At 54.0% G+C, this 12,019-nt stretch overlaps 2 protein-coding genes across 4 annotated transcripts; one reads left to right on the top strand and one right to left on the bottom strand.

Moving 5' to 3' along the window:
• Nucleotides 1-252: 252 nt before the first annotated feature.
• Nucleotides 253-2,070, bottom strand: aurkaip1 (aurora kinase A interacting protein 1). Of its 3 annotated transcripts, none has more exons than XM_061267368.1 (4): nt 1,924-2,070; nt 1,427-1,541; nt 748-1,130; nt 253-595 (listed from the first exon to the last, which is right to left on the bottom strand). In XM_061267368.1, exons 2-4 carry the CDS (start codon nt 1,476-1,478, stop codon nt 479-481), a joined length of 552 nt encoding a protein of 183 aa, XP_061123352.1. In that variant the 5' UTR covers nt 1,479-1,541; nt 1,924-2,070; the 3' UTR covers nt 253-478. The 3 variants fall into 3 exon arrangements, with proteins under 3 accessions (XP_061123352.1, XP_061123370.1, XP_061123361.1); XM_061267386.1 differs by having other exon boundaries at nt 1,788-1,927; XM_061267377.1 differs by lacking the exon at nt 1,924-2,070 and adding an exon at nt 1,686-1,837.
• A 5,143-nt stretch (nt 2,071-7,213) lies between these two features.
• LOC133144688 (protein Wnt-2b-A-like) lies at nt 7,214-9,520 on the top strand. Its single transcript, XM_061267575.1, has 4 exons — nt 7,214-7,439; nt 7,963-8,240; nt 8,335-8,599; nt 9,291-9,520. Exons 1-4 carry the CDS (start codon nt 7,313-7,315, stop codon nt 9,518-9,520), a joined length of 900 nt encoding a protein of 299 aa, XP_061123559.1. The 5' UTR covers nt 7,214-7,312.
• Nucleotides 9,521-12,019: the final 2,499 nt, after the last annotated feature.

Here is a 12,019-nt window from a genome sequence, read left to right as displayed (position 1 = left end):
GATGCCGCCGCGCTCGGGAATCAGTTGGTGATCTAACCCCCCGATTCCAACCCTTAATGCTGAGTGCCAAGCAGGGAGGCAATGGGTCCCATTTTTTGTAGTCTTTGGTATGACCCGGCCAGCCGGGGTTTGAACCCACAACCTTCCAGTCTCATGGCGGCGGACACTCTACCACTAGGCCACTGAGCTGGTAGCGATTCCGGTGGATTACCCCCCACCCCCACCCTTGAACAATCACACGTTCACATGTGCTTCACTTCACCACTTTAATTCTCCAAGCAAGAATGTCTAGACCGCAGAAAGAGGGAGGGAGTTGTAGTCATTGCGGTGGGCATTCTTCGCTTGGCGACAGTGCCACCTACAGCATCGAAGATGAACTGCGCCCGGTGCTCACAAAAAAACGGAACAAGAGCAGACTGACTGCACGACAGGGACCACGGAGAGCAAGTTGTTTATCTCGCGTCAGGTCAAAAGGGTCTCAGTTTTTTCGGTTTCCGTGTTGTCTAATGAAGAGCTTGGGCGTGTTCCATCCCTCCGGCGCCTTCTTCAGCCCAGCGCGCATCCAAATCCGTTTCAGGTCCTTCTCAAAACGGTTCTGCACAAACAAAACAATCTTGGTGAAATTTCTCCACAAAAAATTCTTTCACATAACACGGTTGGATTCGAGTGAATTTTCATTCCCCCTCCCCCCCCCCACCCCAAAGCTTTTTGCCGTCAACCGAACCGATCTGGACCGGCAGAACGTACCTGCTTCTTTCTGCCCCTGCTCTCCCGCACTCTCCTCCTGAGGAATTTGGTCCGTTTCAACAGCTTCTTGTACTTGTGCCGGTTCATTTTGCGGCGCCGGATCTCCAGGACGTTTTTGCAAGCGAGGGGCGCATCGACGTCCTCCTCAAGAACTGGCAGCTCCCGCTGCGGCAGGGGAGGAAGAGAGTAGCGCAGCGAGAGCCACGTTTCCAGAGGACTCACGCACAGCTTGCGGGGTACCAGCATCTCGTCCGGTTCCGGCTCCGCTCGGAGCCATCGAGGCGGACGGCGGTCGTCGGCCGCTGCGGTGTAACGCGCCGCCCTGCTGCCGAGGGGGCGGGCGGACGCCAGAAGCGCCGGCTGCGCACTGCCACTTGCGACGTCTCCGTGGCAAAGGACGCATCAGAATACACAAGTCACAAGATGGTCGCTAAACATTTGAAATCCATTCAACGCGCAAAGAAGCAAGGACTTTCATACAAAGTCGTCTCTCGGGCGACGTGTTGAAGATACTCCCCACACGGCCGGCATCTTAGAGCATGAGGGCAAGCGCGCAGACAGCCCGTCTCATCGTGAGTGCCGCCGTAGGCGATATGAGCAAATAAATGCCGCATGAATATGCACACATGCGGCGGGTGCAGCGCAGCAAACGCACGCCCTGCCCTCTCTTCATACTTACAAATGGTCCTGTGCAGCAAACGAAGACGAGGGAGCAGTTTGGACGTCAACATCGTTCGGAGAGCATCAACAGCCTGCCTGTCAAGTCATCAGGAGTGGCTTGCCATGCCAATGTCCTGTGGAATGCTCATCGTTACGTGCACGCATGGGAAACCAGGCCCCCTTTTAAAAGCTTTAAATAGCTTGCTTGGGGTGACCTTTCACGCATCCGTAATTACTGTTTGTTGCATGTCTTGGATGTTGCGTGAATAAAACTCAACTCAACGCTCATTCTCTCGGCGTCACAAACTAAACAAAATGGACGCGTCGAAGTCTGTTTTGATGCGGCGACGTCTTGCCTTGGGTATACGGATGGAGCTCACCTCAACTTGACGTGCAAGCTAATGCTAACGCGCTAACAAAGGACGCTGGCGAGAGAGAAAGTGCTCTTCTCTTTTCGAGCCTAGGCGACCGGACCGCTTCTCCTGTAGCAGCTGAGCACCGAAGAATTGACTTTACCTCAAACGAGCGATGAGTCTGAAGAGCGTTTTCAATGTGACACAACACCGGGCGGGCCGCGTCCACTTCCGCTCGGTGTCGCACGAATTGGACGTACTTCCGCTTACCGGGCTCCTCCTCCTCCTCCTTCTTCTTCGTTGTCATTTAACGGCCGACTATAGCACATTACCGCCACCCTCCGGATGGCTTACAGACTATAAGTGAAGACTTCATACAAAACAAATATAATCGAGTAGTCCTATACAAATACTTTCACCACTGAATGCTTTAGGTTTGTTATTTGAAACAGTGTCACTCTGTGATCTGACCACACACTTCAATTATTTTGGAGACAGAAATGCAGTCATCCCTCGCTCTATCACGGTTCACGCCCTTGCTGCTTCACGCATTTCTTTTCACACTGCCTTGTATTACGGCTTCAGAAGAAAGAGATTACAGACTACAGAGCGGAGTCAGGCCGCAGAGGCGCACTATATAGTACGTACTTTGTATTGATTCAAACTATTACTTTACGGTATACCTGGAAGAAAGTGTTGACTTCTCGGACCACGAGTCACTGCCACAGGACAGGAGCGCCTTTTTTCATCTTTGTGAGGAACATCATCTTCTGATAAAACCAACTTCCTTTCAAATTCTAGACCTTGTTTGCAACGTATCACAAAGTCCACTCCCAATCATAACATCATGGCTCCGTCCGTGTCTTGGCTGATTGATAGCCAGCCAGCCAGCCAGACGCAACAAATCACTCTTGACCAAATCGTGGGCAACAATTCACTCTTGACAGTGGGTGATCGGTAGGGAGGTTCTCCTGCCAAGGACATGCCAGTCTCCGCTGGTCTCGTTCCACTCCACGGGGCGAACCCGGTTCAAGCGGGGTGTCAACCATGCTGCAAGGAACACTTGTGTCCTCACTTAGCCAGCTGGTCCATTTGCCAGAAAAGCTCGGCGACGACGGGAAGCCATTGAAGCGCCCGAACTGAAGTGGAGACAGAAGATGGCAGGAAATTGAAGCCTAGCGGGAGGGATCTTCACGAGGCTTCTTTCAGACATGCCCTGTTGGCCAGCTTTGACCTCACCCGCATTTGGAGCAGAAAGTTGCGGCGGCGCCTCCTCTGAGCGTGCAAAACTGCCTGATTTTGCTCCTTTGACACCATCGTTGCGTTTGAGCGTCATTACGGCCAGAATTTGTGTGTGAGCGCCATTTTGGCTAGTTTGAGGGCAACTCCGCAGCACACGCTCGCTCCGATGATTTGAAAATGCATGTCACATTTGGGTCTTGGCTGAATCCAACTCTGTCCGAGCGAGCCCCTTTTTGTCGGGCGGGTTGGGAAGCCAGAGCGGGTGGCCACCAGGTGAGATTGCCCCACCTCCCAGCGCATGCGGGCCTTTGATTTGGATACGCCTGTGGCTAACAGGAGCCAGTTGCAGCTCCCTCTGGGGAGCTTACTGTCCAAATCTCCACCCACCCATTTCTCTAATAAGATCTCTGCTGACACTATCTGCCGATCTGCGTGGACGCAAAAGTGCGCAAAGCCGCCGCTGCCTGCCCCCACTGAGGCAACGGGCCTGAAATTCAACGAAAAGGCCGTCGTGCCCAAGACTCGCACTTGTTCGGGCGGCGACTGCCGGCAACTTCATTCTCTGGCAGCAAGAGAAGGGGCGCAGCGTGAATACATCCAGCTGGAAAAGCAAGCGGCCTTTACAGTAGAAGGCTCCGGCGGCAGTGACAGCCGTGACACGAGACGTGATTCGGCTCAGATCATTTGGGTCGCAAATGATGGCAGGCAGCTGGTGCTGCAATTAGCAATGAAAGTCCAAGAACTGAAGCACACAGTCAGCGCTTCGCTCTCTGACTAAGATAACTAACCCACCGTTGTGTACTTGTTGTCCGCTTCCAAGTGAACAAAAAGAGTCTCTAAGCTCAAGTTTGTTGTCAAACACAGCAGGTCAGAGGATATTTGTATCCAATGCAAGTGACCCAATGATTCAACTTTTGCCTCCACCCAGTGCAGCTTGGGATCTTGGTGCGGGCCTTCGCATGAAAGCAACTTTAGCCAGCGCTTCTGTTCTTTGGACAACGGCGAGCTCGTCATTCCCGTACGGTAAAGGCCATTGGTTACCGAGGCTCTTGAATTAAAGCTGCCCGCCGCCGCCGCCGCCGCTTTCCATTTCGTTTTGCGGTGGCCGGACAAACCGGGTCGCTGTCCGAAAAGGCTCGTCGTACCTGGCATCTTTACGAGCGCTCCGTGCATCCATCCTTCATTCGGCTCCGACACCTCCTCTGAGGCGGCCAATCATTCCTCAGGCTTCTGGCCTGGCAGGCCAGATCTAGCGTTACTCAACAAGAAACGGTTGCTGGTGTTGGCACGCACTCGGCGTGTAATGAGGCTGGCTCCTCTGTCCCCAGAGGACAGACAACGTTGTCTTTTTAGGCGTGGCGTTACGTTGCCACATTGCGCCCATGCCCGTCTACGGGTTGCAGTCGGAGCCTTTGCGCCCGCTCGCTCGCTCGGTGCCAGGATTGCGTGTGCTTTACGATTTCACGCCCACAAATCAGCAGTCGGACTGAAATTCTGTGACGATGCCAGCGAGCGAGGGAAAAAAAAGCTTGGCTGGATGTTTGGAGCCTGTTTAAAGCAGCCAGCGAGCTCACCGTGAGCCCAGAGACAGATGTTGCTTGAAGGAGGACAGGACGTTGCGGACATTAGGGCTACGAGGCCGGTGGCCCATCCTCCGCCATTTTTAGCTGTGATCCGAGTGACTAGAATGCATCCCGGGACCACCTGAGCGAAGACGCTTTATGCACTTGATTATAATCAAGTGCGCGTGTGGCTCCTCTTTGGGTCAGAAGTCAACCCAGCCGTCTGCCTTGTACGCACGTGGTTCGTATTTAGGAAGACGGCGCTGATCCGATGGACGATACGCCTCCGTTTGTGTGGATTGTTCTTAGGGCACCGGCAAAAAAGCAGAAAGGAATTTCAAGCAAAAAAAGGACTTTGTGAAACTGCTGCAACGGAGAGCCAGGTGAGCGAGCAGAGAGCCAGGTGAGCGAGCAGAGAGCCAGGCGAGCGAGCGAGCAGAGAGCCAAGCTTGCGTGGCGAGCGAGCAGAGAGCCAAGCTTGCGTGGCGAGCTCTTGCTTTTTGGACCAGTGCGGGAAGGGCACAGCTCACTAACCCAGCTGAGGTTGCAAAGGCAGCACAGCAGTCTCGCTCGTGGACCGGAGTCCTGGAAAATCAAATTGTTGTGTTCCACAATGAGCATGATGACCACAAGACACGCATCCGCTTGTCTACCTAAATCAAAGGTATTGCCTTGAATCAGGTTGTTTTACTGGGCCAAAGCCATGCACGCACACACGCCGTCTTCCCTGTTGCGTCCCTCCCTCCGTCCCTCCCACAGTCAAAGCCCCTGGCCTCCAGTGGGCGTCAGCGGGGTGCCCTCCCCCTCGCTCTCTGGCTCTCTGGCTCTCTGGCTCCTTCCCCCTGACCTCTGTCAGTGTGTCGGCCACACCGATAAAGGTCCCAGCATTATCACAGAAGCGGTCCACTGGCTTTTTTTTTCTTTTTCTATTCCAGCTGCCATTGGGAGCGCATTGATGAAGCTGCCGATGCTGACGCCCATGGTGGCCTCTGGAAGGTGCCTGAACGAACAAGGATAGGCGGGCGTTAGCGCATGCAGCGGGCGCCGCACACTTGCTGGTGCGCTCGCCGCTCGCTCAGGTCAAGGCGCAAGAGACGCACGCACGCGAGTCGCGTGCATACGCACATGGCGGCATGCACGCGTCCGCTGGATGACGCCACCTGACTCTTCTCCCAAACCGTCTCATCTCAGCTCATCTCATCTCATCTCATCTGAGGCAAGCATGCTGGCTTTGGACACCATTCTGAGCGCGACGCGGCGGCTGGCCCAGACCCGGAGCAGCGGGTCCCGGGCAGTCTCGTTCAAGTCACGGCCAAATTCCACAAGCGCTGCTGGCAGCTGGGCGTGCGTTTTGCTGCTGCTGCTGTTGCTCACCCCACGAGTGGATTCGTCATGGTGGTGAGTCAAAAAGTGCCATCGCGCGTGGTACATATCGTTTTTTTAGGGCTTTGCAATGTGCCTTAATTGGTGGCTCAGAAATAAGAACCCCTCTCAGCGCTCAAATCCTAAAGCATGCACAAGTTTTCAGAAATAACAGTCACCCCCCCCTTCCTTTTTTATTTTATTTTACAATAGATTACCTTTAAAAAAATGAGTTTATGGGGAAGGTTCTGGTTCACTTGGGAAGTTTGCAATTGAGGTTTGTGAAGCAATCATCACTTTGCCACGACAGCACAAGCAGCCGGTCATTTCGATTTGTTGCCAATTCGAGTCGAGCTCATTCATATCCACAGGGTATAAGAGCCGAAGCCATTTTTCAGTCTTTCTGAATAACAAGGGAAAAAGACAAATGGTATTCCTCATTGATATTGTAACAAAAACGTCAAGCAGATGGGCCAGCAGGCAACAGGAAAAATGACCTCATGAAAAAAAAAAACTCTGTTCTGATAATGGTGGCTTTTTCTTGTTCTACAAAAAAAAAATAAAAAAAATTAACAAATAATTCAACTATGCACTTGAAATACAGGCCATGCTATTCATTGTAGTGTTGTTGTTGACATTTGCAACGCAACAAAAGTATCTGATCCAAAATAGGCCTTGTTGTATATGTGGTGTGACTTCAGGATTCGTGGGTCCGAATGTATCAGAGCATAGCGCGACAATCTTGTTCTACGGCGCCGCAACGTACAAAGACGCACGCACGTACGCAGCAAAGGCAAAAGTTGAGCGAGGCAAGCGCCAGCCTTTGAAGAAAAATTGACGCCTGGCCCATATTGGACTTGATGCCAAACATCTGTCAAATGAATGGCCAAAGATGCAAAATGGCAGCCTCCCGGCGGGCGCTTTTGCGGTGGCAGGTGAAGCCTGCTTTCAGGGCTGCGTGCAAAAAGTGAAACGGAAGGCCGCCTCCTTCCCGCTCACCCACCCACCCCGGCCGGCGTGTCTTGCAGCCCACACCGCATAATTTACAAGCCACCCAAGTCCAGTCCAGTCCAGTCCTCTCCACTCTCAGGAGAAATGAAAGATGAGTTGCGGCTCGCGCGGCCTTTGACGGGCACTTTGAGGCGGCTGCCTGCCTGCCTGCCCGCCTGCCCGCCTGCCTGCCTGCCCGCCCGCCTGCCTGCCTGCCTCTTTGATGGCGCTCCACGCTCGTAGCGGTCGTTTGCCTTTTGACTTGACCCCATTTGATTTTGCCACCACCCATGCGTGCGCAGGTACATCGGCGCGCTGGGTGCACGCGTGATCTGCGACAATATCCCGGCCTTGGTCAACAAGCAGCGGCAACTGTGCCAGCGCCACCCGGATGTCATGCGGGCCATCGGCCAGGGCACCGAGGAGTGGATCGGAGAGTGCCAGCACCAGTTCAGACGTCATCGCTGGAACTGCAGCACACTGGAACACGATCCCACCGTCTTCGGCCGCGTCTTGCTCAGAAGTAAGTCCCGAGCTGAGGTACCGTTTGGAAAGTAGCTGAAGGCAAACGCTTTGGTGTGGATTGTTGCCCTGGCGTTTTGCCGCGGGCGCCATCGTTGCCCTAGCCTTTTGCAGCTTTGTCAGCGTTGCTCCCTTCATAGATAAAGCTGTAAATATTTACAGAACCATAGCGATTGTCAGAGCCGAGCAGCGTTGCTTTGAATGATGAGCAGCAATGCCCTCCTCCGGCCTCCCACACAAAACAGCCGCCCAACCGGGCCCCTCCCAACCGGGCCCCTACCTACCTCCCTCCCTCCCTCGCTCGGCCCAGGCGGCGTCAACAGACTCTTCTTGGCTCTTGCTCCTGCCTTTCGCTTCTCAAAAATGCAAAAAGTACATGCTTTGTAAACATCGGACTCAATGTCAGAGCAAGGCTGTGACTCGTTGCATCACATTTGTCTTTGCTATCCGGGTTAGGGTTAGCTCCCGCTTTGTCCGGCCGGGCCTAGGTTGCCAAACTTTCCCCCCGGTTCTGTCTATGGCAGGCAGCCGAGAAGCGGCGTTGGTCTACGCCATCTCCTCCGCCGGGGTGGTCTACGCGCTGACACGGGCCTGCAGCCAAGGGGAGCTGGGCAGGTGCAGCTGCGACCCACAAAAGCGAGGTGGAGACAAGGACGAGCGAGGGGAATTCAACTGGGGCGGCTGTAGCGACCACATCCGCTACGGGATCAGGTTCGCCAAAGCCTTCATCGACGCCAAAGAGAAGACGCTCCGCGACGCACGGGCGCTCATGAACCTGCACAACAACCGCTGCGGACGATCGGTGGGTGGTTGGGTTGGGTTGGGTTGGGTTGGGTTAGGCCGGCCGGCCGGTCACCCCTTTGCACCAATTGACGGCGCGAGCGGGCCTTTTGCAGGCAGTCAAGCGCTTCATGAAGCTGGAGTGCAAATGTCACGGCGTGAGCGGCTCGTGCGCGCTGCGGACGTGCTGGATGGCCACGTCGGACTTCAGGAAGACCGGCGACTACCTGAAAAGGAAATACGACGGGGCCGTCGAGGTGACCACCAACCAAGACGGGACGGGCTTCGCCGTGGCCGACCGAGCCTTTCGCAAGGCCACCGAGAACGACCTGGTCTACTTTGAGAACTCCCCCGATTACTGCCTGCCGGACAAATCCACAGGTAATCAAGCATCTTTGTTGCCAATGCGTCCGCGGAAGCTCATCTCCTGCTAGCCTAAGGCGTGGCCGATTCCTGGATGAAACGCTTGAGCGGGCTTCAGGTGTCGACACCTGGCTCACTTCACTCGCTCTGTCCGTTGGTGCCCCTCTTTTCTCACCTCTGTTGCCGGCGGGATTGGCAACAGCCTCAAGCGACTCGTTTTTAAAAAAACAACAACACACGACAAAGTCACTTGTCTTTGTTGGTCACAGTCTCTCTCGCCCCGTCTCGTCTGTCTGTCTGAACTAAGCTTGGCCGGAGGGCAGACTGGGCCTCGGAGTGTGAGAGCCTGCCTGCCTGCCTGTCTGTCTGTCTGTCTGTCACGCTCCACTGTCCATTTCAGCGTCCATCACACAGACACACACGGTGCAGTGGCTTGGGAAAGGCCGAGCGCGAGCGCGAGCTACTCTACCAACACTGCATAACTGCCGAGCTTGTTGTCATAGCTGGCAAGGCAAACACGGAGCTTCTCTCATCAAACAGCGGCGCTAATCTTGCCGTGGGTGACATTCGCACGCGCACATTGAGTTAATGCACTCCCATTTCTTTTTTCCCACCCATCCATCCGTCCCATCCATCCATGCATCCATCCATCCGTTTTTTGTGGCGTAACGAGACATGCTATTGAGCGGCATTTTTGTCTGCTCTCCAGGTTCTATCGGCACCGCCGGGCGCTCGTGCAATAAGACGTCGCGCAGCCCCGACGGATGCGAAGTCATGTGCTGCGGGCGGGGCTACGACACCAGCACAGTGGAGCAGCTCACCCAGTGCGAGTGCAAATTCCAGTGGTGCTGCGCCGTGGAGTGCAAGGTTTGCAAGGAAACGCTGGACGTGCACACGTGCAAGGCCCCCAAGCAAGCTGACTGGTTGGACAAGACCTGAGCGGGCGGGCGGGCGGGCAGGATGGCGGGTGGGCAGGCAGGCAGGCAGGCGCAGGCAGGCAGCCAGGCAGCCACGCAGGCAGGCAAAAAAGGCCATTGTGGCAGTGTGTGTGCGTGTGTGAGAAAGTGCTCTGCCCGACCGTATTTCTAACTTTTGGAGAGCCGGCACCACTCGGGATGGGGGAACTCGCAAGATGGCCACCAGCAGACGGCACCGACCTTTGTTTGTCGAGCGCTTTCAGAACCAGCCGCCGCCACCACCGCCGTTGTGTATAAAGTGCGGCACATTGAGTCAAAATCAGACGTAGGCAAAGAAAGAAGGTCTCTGTGCGGAAGCTGTGCCACGCCACGCCACGCCACGCCCTCCTTAAAGACGTGGACAATGTTACGCCAGTGTTTGAGAGGGCAATGCATTTCAAATTCAATCTGTGACCCTTCTGCCTTTCTCACTCAGTCATCAAGTCCAATGCAAGCCCTTCCCTGACTCACCAACTACTTTGCTTGCAAATCTCGCTTTCGTCCTCTTGCACAATAGAGAAAATGTCCAGCTGAGCATGGGGCGCTTACACAGTTATACTCACCCCCCCCCCCCCCCCCTTTGGCAGAACGGGTTGTGATCTGTGTACATACGTCACTGCATGGCTGCGTGTGTTTATCTCTCTCCCGCTGTGGGAATTTACACACCCACCTCGCAAGGTACAAACAACAGTGACCTGGAAAAATTCCAGCAACATACCAAAGAACGGGAGCCGGCAGGGAGGTACAAGATAGCAGTGAGCCAAAGCAGCTGACAAACGCCGCCGACGGACGGACAAGCTCGACGATGGCTACCTGAGTGACGTGGACGGATCTCTGAGCAGTGCAACGGGGCTCCACAACTCAAGCGCTTCTTCTAAGAAGCATCCCCTGACCCATTTTGGTCGGGCTCAGATGCGCCGAGGCTGCGTGGGCAGCGCCGAGCAGACGTCGCACGCACGCACACCCCGAGCATCTCTGCACGCGTGCAAACATTTTCTTCCAGGCACGCCTGAATGCTGTCAAAGCGCCAAGATGTTGCTTTTGCCGCTCATCGTACTTTCCGCTACAGCGGGTTGAACAAAAACAACCGCCAAAGTTCAGGCTCACTCACACTCAGCCGCTTCTTCGTACACTGTAAAAAAATTTCCGAGAAATTTACAGTAATTAACTGGCAGCTAGTAACCAGTAACTTACTGTAAAAACGTTTTACAGTAGATATACTGTATTCCCTATTTACAGTATTATTGTATTTACTGTAAAGCAAAAACCAGTTAAATACTGTGATTTTGGCTGTATTTACAGTATTAGATGTTTTAACTGTGGACTAAATAACAGTTAAATACTGTGATTTCAGTTGGATTTATAGTATTAGATGTTTTAACTGTATGCTAAATAACAATTAAATACTGTGATTCCAGTTGCGTTTACAGTATTAGTTGTTTAACTGTATACAAAATAACATTTAAATACTGTGATTTCAGTTTTATTTACAGTTAGATGTTTTAACTAGAGTCACGGCAAAATGTTCCCCTTCACGCCTATGGTCGTTTGTGTGACTCAGCCAAATACGAATGGCCATCCGTGGAACTTCAAGAATCTTCTTCTGACCTCGTGCCCAGCAAGCACATTAACCAAAAGGCACTAAATAACATAGAAGTAACTCAAAAGAACAAAACTCCTCAACGAGCAACATTTTGGAGCCAAATGCAAACAAGAGCGGCTCTTCAAAGATTGCCTGCCTGCCTGCCTGGCTGCCTGCGTGGCTGCCTGCGTGGCTGCCTGCCCGTCTGCCTGCCTGCCTGCCTGCCTGCCGCCCGTGCATCAATCATTTGGTCGCTATCCGTGTGTGTATGTTTGTGTGCGTTGCTCGCAAGGCTGGCTATCTGGCTGTGTCAGCGTGTCTGGCTGGCCCTTTCCAGACACCCCATTTGTCTCTGCCACCCCGGCCGGCCTTCCAGCGATCGTCCGGCCGGCCGGCCTTCCAGCGATCGTCCGCCCGGCAACGACTCAGCGAGAGTTGGCGGTCCGTTCGTCTCACACAAAGAGAGCACGCTCCATTCAAACAGAGGAAGCTTTGCCTGCGTATCGACGAAGTTTTCAAGTTTGCGTCTCATCCCGCCAGGCCAGGCCAGGCCAGGCCACGCCACGAGAGCCGCCCGACATGCGCCAGCCAACTGGCCAAACACAAGCGAGGCCAAGCAAGCGTCGCACAGGCACACGGCGTTAACACTGAATGTTTTAAGGCTGGCTTCAGTCCACGCGTCTTGGCCCGACAAAAACAAAAAAAACACACTCACTATACAATAGCTGAGTCCAGCGAACCATTTCCTTTAAAAAGAAAAAGGTATGTAGCGACTTCTAGCGGTCACAGTTGGAACATACCAAACCGTGGAACGACACAAGCCCTCTGCATGGTGTCACTGGCCGCCAAAAGCTAGAGCTAGAGCTGCTGCTGAATCGCTCCTACCGGATTTATAAAAAG

This window comes from Syngnathus typhle, linkage group LG2, assembly GCF_033458585.1.
Source record: "Syngnathus typhle isolate RoL2023-S1 ecotype Sweden linkage group LG2, RoL_Styp_1.0, whole genome shotgun sequence".
Taxonomy (NCBI): domain Eukaryota; kingdom Metazoa; phylum Chordata; class Actinopteri; order Syngnathiformes; family Syngnathidae; genus Syngnathus; species Syngnathus typhle.
Note: the sequence above shows the minus strand (reverse complement) of the source record. Positions and strands in the feature narration are given on the sequence as shown.

Excerpts from the sequence above, each read along its gene's own strand:
- LOC133144688 (XM_061267575.1), top strand. The coding sequence starts at position 7,313 with ATGCGGGCCATCGGCCAGGGCACCGAGGAGTGGATCGGAGAGTGCCAG. Across the intron at positions 7,440-7,962 it reads CGGCCGCGTCTTGCTCAGAA|GCAGCCGAGAAGCGGCGTTG; the intron begins GTAAGTCCCGAG and ends TGTCTATGGCAG. Across the intron at positions 8,241-8,334 it reads ACAACCGCTGCGGACGATCG|GCAGTCAAGCGCTTCATGAA; the intron begins GTGGGTGGTTGG and ends GGCCTTTTGCAG.
- aurkaip1 (XM_061267368.1), bottom strand. The coding sequence starts at position 1,478 with ATGTTGACGTCCAAACTGCTCCCTCGTCTTCGTTTGCTGCACAGGACC. Across the intron at positions 1,131-1,426 it reads TTTGCTGCACAGGACCATTT|ACGTCGCAAGTGGCAGTGCG; the intron begins GTAAGTATGAAG and ends TTTGCCACGGAG. Across the intron at positions 596-747 it reads GCAGGGGCAGAAAGAAGCAG|AACCGTTTTGAGAAGGACCT; the intron begins GTACGTTCTGCC and ends TTGTTTGTGCAG.